The sequence below is a fragment of the Malaclemys terrapin genome, chromosome 3 (assembly GCF_027887155.1).
Source record: "Malaclemys terrapin pileata isolate rMalTer1 chromosome 3, rMalTer1.hap1, whole genome shotgun sequence".
Taxonomy (NCBI): domain Eukaryota; kingdom Metazoa; phylum Chordata; order Testudines; family Emydidae; genus Malaclemys; species Malaclemys terrapin.
Window position 1 is genome coordinate 198,805,728 of NC_071507.1, and position 16,087 is coordinate 198,821,814.

At 49.4% G+C, this 16,087-nt stretch overlaps 1 protein-coding gene across 3 annotated transcripts in view; it reads right to left on the reverse strand.

Annotated features, from left to right (window-relative positions):
* The window catches only part of GATA4 (GATA binding protein 4), a 46,389-nt gene that overhangs the window by 11,352 nt on the left and 18,950 nt on the right, over nucleotides 1-16,087 (reverse strand). The window contains exons 1-2 of one of the 3 annotated variants that reach the window (XM_054023222.1): nucleotides 15,429-15,531; nucleotides 4,302-4,468 (exon numbers count right to left, since the gene is read on the reverse strand). In XM_054023222.1, the coding sequence (XP_053879197.1) occupies nucleotides 4,302-4,468; nucleotides 15,429-15,447 (186 nt within the window). In that variant the 5' untranslated portion in view covers nucleotides 15,448-15,531. Of the gene's footprint in view, nucleotides 1-4,301; nucleotides 4,472-15,428; nucleotides 15,532-16,087 lie in introns of those variants that run through there. The other 2 variants (XM_054023220.1, XM_054023221.1) reach the window with 2 other exon arrangements.

The window sequence follows — 16,087 nt, forward strand, 5'->3', positions numbered from 1 at the left end:
GAGCGTTTCAAGGTCGGAGCAGACCCCTTTCCAGCTTTCCCTGATACATGGCAACTGTTGCAGGGGTTTGTGGCTGTACTGATAATATTTTGTAAGATGGATAGTAACTAGCACCGAAGAATCTCAGTGCACTTTACAGACATTACACGGATTCAGCATCACAACACCCCTGGCAGTATGGTCAGTGGGTTTGTACCCATTTTACAGATTTATAAACCAAGGCACAGCGGGGTAAAGTGACTTGCCCCAAAGTCACACCGGGCTTAACCATGAGCCCAGTTTTGCAGCCCTGCGGGTGAGAAAGAGAGTGTGACAGAATATAGTACTCCCCTGTGTAGAAGACCCACATCACCAGACCCTGCATGAGCAGGGCAGGGCGGGAGCGAGCAGCTGCTAATTCACCTCCCTGCAGGTGGGCAGGGAGTGGGCAGGCAGGAGTGGCAAATGGGTGGGGCCTTCCCTCCAGCCCTGCCCACTCAACATGCCAGCCAGCTGAGATGGCACAGAGCAGGAAGCAAGCTACACCAGATACCGGGCCGGCATGGCTTACTTCTCCCCCGGAGTGAGCCGCGCAGGGGCGTACGCAGGAATCAAAATTTGACGGCTTTCGGGGGGGGCACGTTCTGTGTCCCCCGCGGCCAGAGGAGCTCGCTCTCCTCGCCCCAGCGCTGGAGCTAGAGGAGTTCTGTGCCCCTGCTGATTACTGGGGGGGCCTGCCCCTGCTTGTCCCCCCCTTTGTGCCTGCCCCCGGAACCATGACTCTCAGTCACCGTTAAGTCCCCGCCATGGTCCTAAGGCAGCACACTAAGCACTGCCTCCTGCTCTGGCCAGACAACGATGGGCCGAGCCAGCCAACAGGGTCAGTGGCACAAGTGGGCAGAGACCCACGAGCTCCCGGCTCCTCCTACCAACACTCGCACCCTCTCTGTAAGTGAAGGCAGGTTTGACAAAGGTCTAAGCCAAAGAAGAACAATCTAATTTGTTTCCAACTTCAAGTGAGACTCAGCCTGACAAAGGCCGAGTCTGGAACTGGGCCCAAGCTATCAAATCTGGAGCCCGGTTTTGAGTGCGACGAAATTTGGTGGCGTTTTTGATCCAGGGTTTTGGTTTGTTCCATCACAGCAAGAGGGGCCAGCTGGAAAATAAAGATCTGGATCCTAAAGCAACCGCCCCCCAAATTAGAGGGTGTTTAGACCTGGGTGGTTGGCTTGGGGCCATCCCTACCTGCATGTGTTTAAAGGGACATTGTTGAGATGTCCTGCCATCATTACTCTGTTTCTTATAACAACTTTTCTGGAAGCTTAACTCTCCTTCCTCCCCGACCTGCTGCCCATCCACCGCCAGCTCACATTGCTTTATTATTGTAGGGTTGCTCAGGAGAACCGAATGGATGGATTTGGATTTTGTTTTAATTGGGGGGGGGGGGAGGGAATCCAGTGCTGAAGCATTCTGCCAATTAAAATCTCTGGCAAAACAAGATGGAGGCTCCTGCTGGCTGGATTCCTCTGTGAGGAAATCACGATCCTGCTGCAACAGAAGTCAACGGCAAAGGCCCCCGGATGTCAGTGGTGTATAATGTAAGCTCTCCTGGGCAGGGCTCTTGCCTTCTAACCTGTACAGTTCCTGACACTCTTTTGACATCAAATAAATGATCAAAGCAGAGGCGTCCATATATACATTTTTCAATCATATTTTCCTTAAAAAACCCAATATTTAAAATCCAGGAAAGGCTCATTCTGGAAATGTTGATGAAATCATGTAAGCAACTTTCAGTATGTGCTACTGGTCCCCCACTGGGCCTGATTCACAGAGGGTGGGTGTCTGTTACAGGCCTGCTTATGGAGCTTTAGCTCAAGGTGTCGCGACTTGTGGATTTAACTCTGGAAGTCCCCAGTTCAATCCCTGGTGTGTCAGACAAAATGGCTGTCATAGTCAGCGTGTAGAATGCTATGAAACCAGCCCCTACTTCTCCCTCTTGCTTTGTTTTTTAACTGCCCAGAGTCTGTAACCCACAAAACAGTATCTGTTCCTGTCAGGTTTGCCCATATGGCTGTCATTTCCTTGTCTTGCCTTTTTTGCAGATGGCAACATGGCCGCCCTTTGTTTACCGCCCTGTTTGCACTTACTGGCATCAAGGTCGGGGAACCTGGCGCTGACCTAGTACAACTGCTGTGCACTTCACATGCTGACCCTCCTTTGCTATACATAGGCCTGGAACAAAACCGTGTGTCCGAACACACCCAGACTTGGTGGGCGTTCCAAACTGAAACGTGGATCAGGAACCTAATGGGCGGAACCAAACCTGGGAGCTAAACACACCCCGACGGCAGGGTGTTCTGAGCTAGCACATATGGAGACGAGGGAATGGCTTTACAGAGACAGTTGATTTTTAACACTCATCTTTTTTGTACTGAACTTCTTTATCGGAACAAGTACGCCAGCCACCGTCTTCACCAAGACCAGGGACTGAAAGCGAGACGTCCTGAGCTAAAGCATCACTCACTGCAGCCCTGGGCTGTACCAGACACACAGCCACTGTGGACTGGGCCCAGCGTGGGACCCACCACACTCGGCAATGGGTTACCTAGGCACACACACTGGGCACCTGTCCCAGGCGCTAAGCTTCCCTTGCCCTCTCTTAAAAATATACGGCAGAACGGAAGCAGCAAATGGGGATTTGGGGCCAAACTATATTACAAAGCGATTCAAAATCTCCCCCCACACTCAAATTCGCTGAAGAAACCCCATCCTGGCCACCTCAGCCCTCTCCAAACACCGGGGAGCTTTGGAGCGTGCCCCGAACGGCAACAAATTCAGGCTGCATCGAACCTGGAGAAGAGTCAGTTTCCGAGTGGAACAAGCAGCTCCCGATATCTGTACCCTAAAGGCCTGCTGAGTGAGCACCTCTGCCAGGCGCAAAGCACACCGGTTCCTTACAACCCCTAGCGCTCTTTCAAGCCAGCCTGGGGCCTAGCAAAGCACGAAACAGCTCAAGGGACTTTGGGAGGACAAACCAGGAGCACATCGCCATGAAGCACTTTGGCCAGCAGAGGGCGCCAGAGCCAGCGGATTATGGCCAGCTGAGCGTCATCCGCAGAAGGCAAAGCCAAAGAAACTCAGACAGTGGCATGATTTTTGCCTTCTGCCTCTCTGAAGATGCTGGAGAGCGACAGGCCCCTTGAAGCACCTGGGATAGAGGGGAGGAGGTGGGGTTGGAGACCACAACGTCCCCTCTTCCTGGCATGGAGGCGGGATGGGGTGTTACAGGGAGGATTGTGGCAGAGTCTTGGGTGTCCAGGGGATAAATGGGCTTGGGCTAAGAAGGCAGTTCCCCAGGGCATAGAGCAGCCACACCAGCTGCACCAGTGCGGGGACGGTGGTCTCTCGCCAGCAGGGCCAGGCACAAACCTCTCTCTCCGCCTCCTCTCCAACAGATGTGCCCTATGAAGCTGCAGGGTGCCCTTCCCCAGAGACAGGTTCCCGGATCCCATGGGAATGGGCATAATATAAATACCTACACACAGAGAGATAGATTCACCTAACCTACCAGCCAGAAGCCCCTGCCCGATTCACTATCCATGGTCTGTCCTGACGCCAGTCCCATAGGCCCTGGGAGACACCAAATTGTCTCACTCTTTTTCCCATCCCCAGCATTTCAGTTCTGCCTCCTGGCTTGCTCAGACAGGAAGCCACCAGAGGCTATGGAGATGGTGGGGTCACCAGAAGCTGAGGGAGGTCACAGGCAGGCAGGAGGTAGCCAGGGGGTGGGCATCACATGTACGTAGAAATGTAGAGAGAGGTGGAGGGGACCAGGCTGGAGGTGGAAAGGGAGCTGGGGGTCAGAAGCAGAGCTCTGTAGATGTTATTTTGTGTAGGACCCTGCAAAACCAAGGGCTGGGCTTCTGCTCAGCTGTGAGCAGCAGGCAGGCACTTGGGGTCTCCCATGTGTCCCACAGTCCTTTGCCCCATTTGCCATGGGACCTTCACTGAGGAGCCAATGCAGCCAGTACAACAGATACCAAGTCTTGCAGGCACAGACAACTCAGCTGAAGCCAGGATGTTATTTTGGAGGCCCGGAGAGAGGCCCAGGACGCTGCCGGGTGAAAAGGAGAAGAGACAGAGCAAGGGTAGGACGTGAACCACCAGATGATCTGCCACCTTTTGCCTAGAATTCTAAGCCTCGTCACTGCAGCGTGCCCAGGCCCCTCTGGACAGCTCGGACTGAGTGAGCGTTTCCTGTTCTGGAGTCTATTGTGTAGTTGTGCGCAGGCTGCCCACGAGCAGCACAAGCCGTTCCTTACCAGCCGCCTCTGGGGTTTGATCAGCGGTCGGTTGATGCCGTTCATCTTGTGGTAGAGCCCGCATGCGTTGCATAGGTAGTGGCCCGTGCCGTCTCTCCTCCAGAGTGGGGTGGACATGGCTCCACAGTTGACGCATTCTCGCCCCTCAGAATAGTCGTCAAAGAACTCTGCTGGCATGACAGTAAACAACAAAAAAAGGGGGGGGGGGGAGGGGAGTGGAAAGATTGAGTTAAATAAAACATTTTTAAAACTCTCCACTCTTGGTCCTAAATACTCAAGCAGTGCCTTGCTATCTGCAGAGAGCAGAAAAACGTGTGTGTGTGTGTGTGTGTGTGTGTGTGTGTGTGTGTGTGTGTGTGTGTGTGTGTTATGGCTTTCCTTAGAAAAGGCAGGCTGGCCAAGTGGCCAAGCCCCTGGCTTGGGATTCAGGAGTCCTGCCTCTGCTACATGTAGTCTCTAGCGCCTTGAACAAGTTACTTAATCTACCCTGTGCCTCTTCTATCAAATGAGGCTAATACTTCCCTACCTCACAGGGTGTTGTGAGGATAAAACCCTCTAATGATTATGAGCCTCTCAGAGACTAGACCAGTGGTTTTCAACCTTTTTTCATCTGCAGATCCCTAGAAAATTTCAAATGGAGACGGATCCCTTTGGAAATCTGAGACATATTCTGTGGACCCCCAGGGGCCCACAGATCACAGGTTGAAAACCATGGTAGTAGAGTGATCAGGGCTGTGAAACTACCTAGAGAGGTGCAAACTGAGGCCCTCTCTTTTCATCAAAGCCTGTTCATGGAGGCCCAGATCTAAAGCCCACTGAAGTCAATGTAAAGAATCCCAGGGATGCAGGACTGGGCTCATCAAGGCTACACATGAAAACAACATGCACCTATTGAGGGTGCAAAGTCTTCATTGTCACATGTAAATCAGGAAGACACTTGCACAAGCAAACATCCAGCTCTGCATGCAAGGACTAGCTCCACATCCACAATGAACAGGTAACACACTACCTGTTTACTGACACCACACTTATCATCAGGAATTGACCCTGTGACTCTCAGCATAGAAAAACAGGCCCCCACCACTTGGGAGTAAAGGAGACCTTCTCCAAAAACAAGAAAATAGCAGGCTGCTATAGTGAGTGGGGTGAGCCACTAGAGGGCGACATGATCACATGCATTAGGCCAGTGTACTGCACAGGGTGGTTTTTAGCTACTTTCACAGAAGTACCCACATGGACAAATCTGGGTCTGCTTACAAAATATGTTCCTGGGAATTTGGAGATGCTAAAGAGACTCTTCCTCAAGCACTGCAGCCCTAAAACAGCTATGGTAGAGTAAGCTGGACTCTATTCTGCCTTGGCAGTTAGAATCATAGAATATCAGGGTTGGAAGGGCCCTCAGGAGGTGATCTAGTACAACCCCCTGCTCAAAGCAAAACCAATCCCCAGACAGATTTTTGCCCCAGATGCCTAAATGGCCCCCTCAAGGATTAAACTTACAACCCTAGGTTTAGCAGGCCAATGCTCAAACCACTGAGCTATTCCTCCCTCCATGCTTAGTGCATAAAATCATCGCTCTGATAATGGTGTAAGAGACGGATCCCATCCTGATTTTCAGATTGCAGGTTGAGCTTGCAGAGATGGGCTACGTGTGTTATACCTTCCACTCTGGGCCCCATCCACAGAGGAGCAACATCTGTCCGAGCTCTTTAGTGTGAGTTCCAGAGACGAAAGCTTTCAGCTCCAGAATGAAGTCCCCCAGTTCAATCTCTACAGCTGATCTAGGTTACAGTGGTTACACCAGTGGGGGTGTGCCTGCTACTTGAACGGAGCTCTCCAGAGAGAAATTCCGCTTGATCTCAAAAGACAGGCTTGTAGCTAGTGGGTCTAACAGACCCATGTCATCCTTGGATAGGGTCACAAAGAGCAAGTGGGAAAAATCAGGGCACTTTTTTTCTTGGCGGTGAGGGGAGATAGTTGCATATAAGACAAAGCCCCTAATATCAGGACAGTCCCGGTAATATTGGGATGTCTGGTCACCCTGTCCTTGGATCAACCATAGAGGGGAACTAGAGAGGTACATGTGCAGATAACAAGAAACAGTGCAAACCCAGCCTCACCATAAAGAACTGTAATTCCATTGAAATCACGGACAAACTCAGTGCAATTCCCTTTGACTTGGTAAAATGAGAACATCTGAGGTGAGCATCCATGGGACATACATATCTAAACCGCCAAGATGGCAACGCATCCCGGATGTTAACCCATACGGGAGGATAACAGCCTACGACTGCTGTCAGTTTGCGGAGTTACCCCTTTAGCTAACGGATTATCCTCTTTCACGGTGCTTTGGTGCAGCCCCAGCTGACGACACGGCCCACGTGGGGTGGGGGAGTCGTTACACAATCATTCCTGCAGACTCACTTCCCTGATTATAACCGAAGGAACGAGATTGCTTGGCTCTCGGTCTAAACATAGAAACTACGTAGAGCCCGTAGAATGTAGTTGCAGCATTTGTTCCTTGAGCCTCGAAAGAATGATAACAAAAAAAAGGAGAAAGGGACGGGGGAGGGGAAAAAACAGTACAGCTCAGTTTGTCCTGGGTTTGCAGCATACATCGCAGCCACCCTTGGAGGTGTCAATCTTCAGGGGTTTCTCATGCAGAAACACGTTACATGGTGTGCACCGCAGTACGGGGACAGAATATACGTAACGTCCAGACCAGTGTTGATAAAAAGCGCATTTTTGGAAGCTGTTCAGGCTAGGCCATGCCAAACAGAAGCTGCTGCACGAGTGGCCTGTTCAGTATTGTACTGCAGATCCTAGGAACCTTGCCATGCGACATGGGCTGTGTTATAGCTGCGTGATCTCTGGGACCCTAACAGATCTCTCCATAGGCATCTCAGAGACAAGCCCATTGAGACTAACAGTTTTGATCAGGGGAACCCGTCTCCCACTCCACACCCACGGCGGATTCGTTGGTGTCCCGACTCCTTTCACTGCAGATCCCGGTTGCAATGTCTACAACTGAAGTCAGGAGCAAATGAGATTCTAGCATAAAGACCTGATTCAAAGCACATGAAAATCAACAGGAGTCGTTCCGGGGATTTCAGTAGGCTTTGGACGCTTAAGAGCATTACGGATTTTGCAATTTCATTTTGAGTCTTGTGAAATTTGGTGTTTTATTTCAATCCCCAACTCCTGGAGACATGTTATTAGATAAGAATCTCAGCATTCCTTTGGGGGGAAAAATAGAAAGAGTCTAACCCACATGCTTGGGCGGAAAAACTTGAAAATGTGACGCGAATGCACCTAAAGGCTCAGAAAGCAGAAGGCAAAGAAAAAGAAACATCTTTTATTTTTAGAAACCATCATGAGTTTTATGCCAATCTCATTATTTTCTAGGCCTGACTCATGATTTTGGAATGCACAGGGTAGCCATAAGAACATAAAAACACCATACTGGGTCAGACCAAGGGTCCATCTAGCCCAGTATCCTGTCTTCCAACAGTGGCCAATGCCAGGTGCCCCAGAGAGAATGAACAGAACAGGTAATCATCAAGTGATCCATCCTCTGTCACCCATTCTCAGCTTCTGGCAAACAGAGGCTAGGGACACCAACCCTGCCCATCCTGGCAATATTTTGATTATAATGCCTTCCTTGTCTCCTTACAGATCAAAAAGCCTCGTTTGAAAAGTAAAGGCACTAGAGCAGCTGGTTAGGAAACGAGTTTTTCCTGTGAAAAATCTCAACAAAATTAAAAATTTCAATGAACAAATCAAAAATTTCCTCTGATTTTTGGGCGGGTTTCAATGAAAGCCCCAACATTTTCAAAAGAAATGAACATTTTTGCACACAAAGTTTTATTTTGTCAAAAGGCCAATTTGCTTTGAAAAAAAAAGTTTCAGTAATACATTTTCCACACGCTCAAAAAAAAAAAAAAAAAAAAGGGTAAAATAGGGCTGGTCTAAAATTGTAACTCAAAACTTTTTCCAGTGGAAAACTATGTTTTCAACCAAAGGAAAGAGTGCATGTGAAGTGTCTGTTTTCCTAGACATTTTAAATTGTTTTTAATCAGAAAACCCAAAATTGAAAGTTCTTGGCCAAAAGTCAAAAAGATTTTCTCTGAGGACTTTTTTTGTTTGTTTGTTTTCAGCCAAAAACAGGAAAAACACTGGCTGAAAACCAAATTTTCAGGGTTTGGGTTTTCTGAGAAAAAGTCAACTTTTCTGCTAAAATCTTTGACGACAAATATTTTTGTAATAATTTTTGTCAGAATTTTCTGTAGAAAAAAACCAAAACATTTTCCATCCAGCTCTACTGTAAAGTATGTCTCATTACTATCGGCCTGAGGTCTATTGTCAGGCACAACGTTGTGAAACTTCTTTGCACTAGATTCTTTCCCTTCCTAGTCCCCATCTTCTCTGTATTCATTTCTCACTCCACCTACGCTCTGCTGTGTTTTTCCACCTTTCTTTCCCCCCACTAGAGTTTTTCATTCCCTCCTGTCTGCTGTTTCTCACAGTCTCTCTCTTTTTCCTCAGTGAAACATGAACACGAGAGCACTGCAATCAATCCTTCACCCCCATCACGCTCAAGTGGGTTTAACCTGGCTCACCCATAAAAGATAATGGCCAGCATCCTCAAAAGTGGGCCCACTAGGAAGGACTGGTCACAGATAATTTCCAGCAGAACAATGGGTTTTTAAAGTGTCTGCTCGCCACAAAAGAATTCAATTTCTCATCAGAAAACCAAAAATTTTGTAGTTTCCATCAATTTTTGGCGGAATACGTTCATTTTGGGGATTTTCGGTTTGATGAAAGGTTGAAATTTTCTACTGAAAATGTTGACAAACATGTTTTGCTTTCATCTGAATCTTCCTCAGGGAGAAAAAAACCCAAACCCATTTCCCATTCAGCTCTACACCTAAACCCATAGTTTTGGTATCTCCGAATGCTGATCATCCATAGCTCCTAGGGACTTTAATGGCAATTGCAGATGCTCATTACTTCTGAAAATCAGACCGTTAATATTACCCAGCTGTTTCGGGGGCATGCAGATGTCTCTAACAGCAACAATATCCCCCGAATGCTGATCTCCAAGGTGAGTGTGACAAGATCACACTGCCCAAGGAGGAAATGCACAGCCAGGAGTTGAAGATGAAGTTTGCAAGGTATAAGCTCATCACAATCTCATACAGCACTACAGACCTGTCTGAGGAGAGACTGCTAATGTTCCTCATCAGGAAGAGAGCCTCCTTCTTCTCCAGGGCATACTTTATGTTGCTGAAATCCTTTTAACAGGAATGCTCCCTAGGAGGGCTTCTTCACACAGTATAAACTGACGTAGAACAGGAGTCTTGAGCTCTGCTATGTGTAGTTTAGTCTTTGGCACGATCCCTTTATCCTAGTGGTGAATTAGAAGGCCCGAGACTGGATGTCTTTATAAAACAAGGCCTAACTCAACCACATCCAGCTGAGCTTGATGCAGGAAGGACTGTGGAGTTCTCTGGCCTGTGTTGTACTGGAGACAGGCTGGATCCCATAATGGACCCTTCTGCCCGTAACAATCCAGGAATCTACAAAAGACCGAGCACCTAACTTCTTAACGACTCCAGCCTCGCTACCCCTTCCCTCCTTGGGAGCTCTTCACTGGCTTCCCGGTTCTTACCACATCGAACAAAGCTTCGTCTCCTGGCCCTACGTATTGTAACAGCGCCCTCGGCCACGTCTCTGTTTCCAGGGCCTCTCTTGCTCTGCTCAGGGACACTGGAGGAAAGGCTGGATGGAGTCCTCTGCAGCAGGTCAGACTCGATGATCATAATGCTCCCTTCTGGCCTTATGCTCTATATGAAGCCCTCTGTGAAGAGCTGGGCCTTCATCTCTTTCTGCCTCAGCGCCACCCTCACCCTCCCCAATGGGGATAATACCTCCGCTCCTAGCGGGGCCTTTTGTGAGGATGTAGCCATCGGCGTTGGAGAGATCTGTTCAGACAGGACTGTGTGCCAGAGAAAAGCCTATTCACCATGCTAAGAACCTGTGCGCGGTGACTGCAAACAGCCAGGACAGCCGGGTTCGCCAGGACACCAGGTCGCAGCACCACACGGATTTGGTCGGGTTTGGTTTTTCCAGTGTTCTGCTCGTTCAGTTTTGCCTTTTCATCAAGAACGAGGATTAAGTAGCGTCAGCCGCTGGAGGCTCCCTGTGGAAGGCGCCTGAGTAAGTGCTTCCATGGCTTTAAATCCAGTCATTATGAGCCCTTTTGACACTTATTCTTTCCCCCCACCTTGTACTAACAGCCTGGAAAGGAAACATTTAGTCAGGCAGCAAATTGCCTGAACAGCTCCCGCAAGGAGCCAAAACAATGGGAGCGGAGGGAAGGGCTCCTCCAGTCACACTCAGGGCAACAATTTCCCTTTCACGGAGCTGCTGGACAGCGAAGATTTATGGATCTATAATGTGACCTCTTTATTACCCTTCACGCCAGGTCCTTCTGTGGAGATTTACGCCCTGCCCAGAGCCAGGCACAGCAAGTGGCAGCTTGGGAGGGGATTATGTTTGCCAGGGAAAGGTTCAGGCCACCATTTACGGGAGAAACAAACACAGAAGCCTCTGACTGGAATGGCCTCCCTCTCCTCTCAGAACTCACTGCTTCCACCAGCCCCCAGGTTCAGCACCTCCACTGCATCATCATCATCATCATCATCATCACACGTTACACCTGATCCCCTTCCCCCGCTCTTTGGCCATTGTGTGAGGTCTGACTTGGGGCTGAACCTGACTGGTGCTGGGCACTTCGAATTCCCATCAAGGTCTCAAGGAGTCGAGGGCACCCCGCAGCCCCTCAGAGGAGGCTCCCAGTACCTCACAGCACTGGGTTTTGAGAGTGTAAACTGCTAGGGACCGAAACAGCCTGGTCTAGTGGTTAAGGAGCTGGCCAAAGAACCAAAGGGCTGGTCCTGGCTTGAACAAGGAGCTGCTGCGTGACCTTGGATGAGTCTTTCCCCTCTCGCCCGTTGTGTAGTCAGACTACACGGTCCTCAGGCTTTCGCTACCCTGTATGATGCAATGGGCCCCCCAGTCTGGGCTGGCGCCTCTGCGTCCTTCCATAATCTATCTCGGTGGTTTTCAACCTTTTTTCATTTGCGGACCCCTAAAAAATTTCGAATGGAGGTGCAGATCCTTTTCGAAATCTTAGTCATAGTCTGCAGACCCCCAGGGGTCCGTGGACCACAGGTTGAAAACCACTGATCTAACATCAGGAATATTTCTTTTCAAATTTTTTTTTTGGGGGGGGGGGGGAGGATTTAGAAGGAAATGTCATTGCTAAGATACAGATCACTCAGGGTCCATGCTCTCAGAGAGCAGTACCTTACCAGCACGTGGTCCCACCGAAATCAAGAGCACTACTCAGAGTAAGGTGCTACTCACCAGGCAAAATGGACCCAGTGCAGTGGTTGGGCAGAAGATCCCATGCACCTATAGTGACAGGGATGTCAGTGGTCCCTTGGAGGTCCTGAGTGGTGGTGGGTGACTGCACAGGTGTATATTTGATTGTGGGGGACTATTACCATTTAAAGGACGGACTTCTTTGAAATAAAGACAAATAATAATCCAGGAAGCTACATATTCCTGTCCAATGTTACAATCATTCCCAAACCAATCCTTTGTTTCTTTTAAGTTTAAAAAAAACCTATGTTTTGGGCCTTGAAGTGGTTGTCTTTGGGGAGTGAACATGAGATCTCTGGATCTAAAAGCTAAAGAAGCAGAGCCAGGGGTGGCTAGTGGACTAGCCCAGGACCTGGGAGTCAATGCTGTGTTCCACCACACACTTCCTGTGTGACCTTGGGCAAGTGACTTAGTCTCTCGGTGACTCACTTTCCCATCAGTACAATGGAGAGAACAGCACTTCTGTAACTATGTTAAAGATCGTGAGGTGCTCCGATAGTGTGGTAATACAAGTACCTAAGAGAGAGAGACAAGGTCCATTAGCTCAAATGCAGTGGCAGACTGATAAGCCTCTATATAGGGGCCAGCCACTAGAGGGGGACAAAAAGCCTCGCTGTGTTATTTTGGATGGGACATACTTGAGGCAGTTTATTCAACTCTGACAGCTCTTACCCTCCCCTTCTGCCTGTTATCTTCACCCCCTTTGATTTGCCCAGTGGAAATAGGTTTCCATTAATACAGCCCTGGAGTTTTGTTTACAGATGGAGGGAAATTTAATATCAACATTTCCCCCTAAAAAAGTGTCTTGTCAGTTCACTGAAGCACCTCCACAAAGGAGACACCATCCGTCACGCACAGCCGGGCACTTACCGGCTTTAAACAGAGTGTGAGAGCAGTTCTTCCCCCAGAGAAACTGCCTTTCCTAAACCAATTTGTTATGATAAGAGGTGAGAGCGGCACACTCGTGTATACACGAGTCCCAGATGGACTCTTGGAGGAGTCTCCCTTCACACGAGTGCACGCTGGCTTTAAAACGCAGGCCCAGAGTACGCCGCATGGGAATTAAGAAAGGCAGGGGACTCCTGCCATACAGCAGATGAGATCTGAGCTGGGAAGCAGAGCACAGGGACATCTGGGAAAGCAAGGCAAACTCCAGGATCACATTCAAAAACCATGAGCCAGGTCCCACAAATCATGATTAGCTTAAAAATCATTATTTTTTAAAAAAAAAAACAAACAACTAATACATTTGGAGTTCTTTATATTTGCCTTCTTGTGTCTGAACCTTTGGGTTCATGTTTTCAAGCTTTTCACTGCAACCACAAGGGCTCAAGACTCATTTTGTTTCTTGAAATAAGAGCTGAGCGTCTCATGTAATCACATGACTCCAGGAGCTGGGGCTTTAAGAAACACCACCAAATAGCACGGGACACATGAGGAAAATCACAAGGAGTTGGAAGCATTGGTCATCCCTCTAATGCTACAGAGCTGAGTTGCGGAGCACACCAGAGGGTAGGTGGGAAAGCTGGGAAGTAGAACATGGTGGTAGGATTATTTTTGTTTTAAGTAGGAATGAGGGCAGCAGAAAATGGCTGATCAGACTCCATTCCTACCCTTCTTCCTCCACTCTTTTCTGTTTAGATTTTATTTTCTTTAACATTTAAAGGGCCACAGACAATCCACCAAATACGATTCAGCAAGACTTATGACCAACAGAAATGTTCCGAGAATTCATTTTTAAAGGGCCACCGTCAACTTGAAAAATCACATTTCCATCTGAAAAATTGCCCCTAAAGCGATTAGAACTGAAAGCGACTCCAGAAAGTAGCATTTTTCTCCATCGTTTCATATATTTACTAGTGCTAGTATCACCGTATTACAGGGATGGAGGGAAACTGAGTCACGGAGAGATTTAAATGACTTACCCATTAGCAGAAAGGCTCTGGTAGAACCAGACATTGAACTAATGTCTCCTGAATCCCAAGCCATCCTGCCCTCTTTAGCACACCACATTGCATGTAGTTTTCAATGATCTAATCCCCATCACCTGATTGATTGCTTCATCCTCCATTTTCTGTTGCACCCTGGCAATGTCCAGTATTGAAAGGAATTCGGGGTGTGTGTGTGTGTGTGTGTGTGTGTGTACCACTGTCCTCTGCTGGATGGAATCAGTACTGCTCACGTGTGTGTCATAGGCCTTACGCTGTTTGTAGATAAAGATCAAATCGCAAAGATCTGTGCTTTGTGGAGCTGGGTATCCAAGTTTTAGGCCATGAAGTCAGCATAAGAACTGTGAAGCTTTGGGTAGCCCCCATCCCCATGACGGCCAGCCCCCTTCCCCGCCCCCAGCCCTGGAGCACCGGGCGGGAGGGCGACGCATTGCCCCCCCCCCCAGTCTCAGTGCCCCCAATCCCTCCAAGCACAGGGTGGGCAGCCCCAGTGCCTCTACCCCCACACCCCAGCGACAGATGGCCCCAGCCACCCCAAGTCCCGGCCACCCTACCCCCAGCACGCCTCCCTGAAGAGCAGCCTGCCTGGGCTGGGGCGAAGCGTAAGCAGGAGGGGATTTCGGGGAGGAGCGTGGTCGGGGCGGCACAGCCTCCCCCAGCCTATCCGACGCACCGCCCATGTGCTCAGCTGCTGTGGGGATGGGGCCATGTAGACAGAGCAGTGCGAAGAGACAATTAGTGGGTGGAACGCCCCAGACACTGGAGCTCTTTTAAAACACCCATATTGAAGGAGAAGCCTGCCCCTTCTGCCCAAAACAAGCAGGACCCCGCTAGGTGCAAACAGGCCCAGGTGTGCGTATCTAGAGCGGTTACAGCTAGTGCAGGCCGGAGGACGACAATTCCATTTTGTGGCAACGTTCAAGGTTTCGAAATTTGTTCCCCACTGGCATGAAAATCCACCCTTTCAGCAATAGCATGTTAGCTCAGAAGTGAGGGCACCGGCCTGAAGAAGACCCAGCCGGAAGACCCTGCCTGCCCCGATTCAGAGCAGAGTTCTTCATCCCTGTTCGCTCTGATGCTTGCAGAGCAGGAACGTGAGCATGGATCTCCCACATCCCATATTGGTGACAATGCGCCAACCAGTTCATCTCGCTCACGGGTGCAGCGGCACGGCTGCCCCGCAGCATTTCCCCCACCAGGACCGTCTACACCTACTGTGCTCCCAGCAGTGCATTCTGGGAAAAAACTGGGCAGCTGCTGAAGTCAGGGGCAAAGGAGTGCAGTGCTCTTTGGGAGGGTCTCTTGCACTATCCTGGGGAGGGGGCGGGAGAGGAAGGGACCACGTGTGACCACTTTTGGTGTCGCTCCTGCTAACACTTAGGCCTTGCCTACACTTGCCAGGAATGATAAACCGGTAGGGCTATACTGGCAAACCTGCCGAGTGGAGATGCACTTTATACCAGCAAAAGACTGCTTTGGCCAGTCTAGCTTAAGTCAGTTCCCCAAATGGAATAATCTGTACCAGCAAAGGGACTATTTTTGCTGGTATAACTGTGTCCGCACTGTGGCTTTTTGCCGACACTGCTATGTTGGCGAGGGGTTAATTTGTTCACATTCCTAGCCAACACAGCTGTGCCTGTTCTATTTTCTAGCGTAGATCCGGCCACGCGCAGATGAGCAATTCGACACGTGCGAGTAGCCCCATTGCCCCACTCAGTGAGATACTCACGTGCGTAAGTTGCAGTCATGGGTAGATAGATGCTGGCAACACTGTCGTGGAATCAACCACGGTTACAAACCCAAGAGGTCAGGACTTTGGAAAGGTCCCTCGTTCCTGCACTGGGTCATCAGATCCAAACCCTTATGATGTGTTTGGATCTGGACCTGAACTTCACAGCTTGGTTCCGGGGCTAGTTATGCTCAGATGAAGGTTTCTTGATCTACCTGGACAGGAAATGGAAGGCAGCTAAGGGCCAGAGTCTGAAATAAATACATGGCTGACAGTGGAGCTATGCTGGTTTACATCAGTGGAAGACAGGGTCCTAAGTGTCCAAGTAACTGCCGGATCAGTCCCTCTCCACATTTACAACCCGTTATATGTCCTGGGGAACATCCTACTCTTAAGGCCATGTTTACACTAGCGAGCTTACAGCGGTACAGCTGCACCGACGCAGGTACACCGCTGTAAGCTCTCTAGTATAGCCACTCTAAGCCAACAGGAGAGAGCTCTCCTGTCGACTTAATTAATCCTCCCCCAACGAGCGGCGGAAGCTGTGTCGGCAGGAAAGCGCTGTCCACACCGGCGCTTAGGTTAGTGTAATTTACATCGCTCTGGGGCTGGCTAATTCACACCCCCAAGCGACATAAATTATACCGACATGAGTGGTA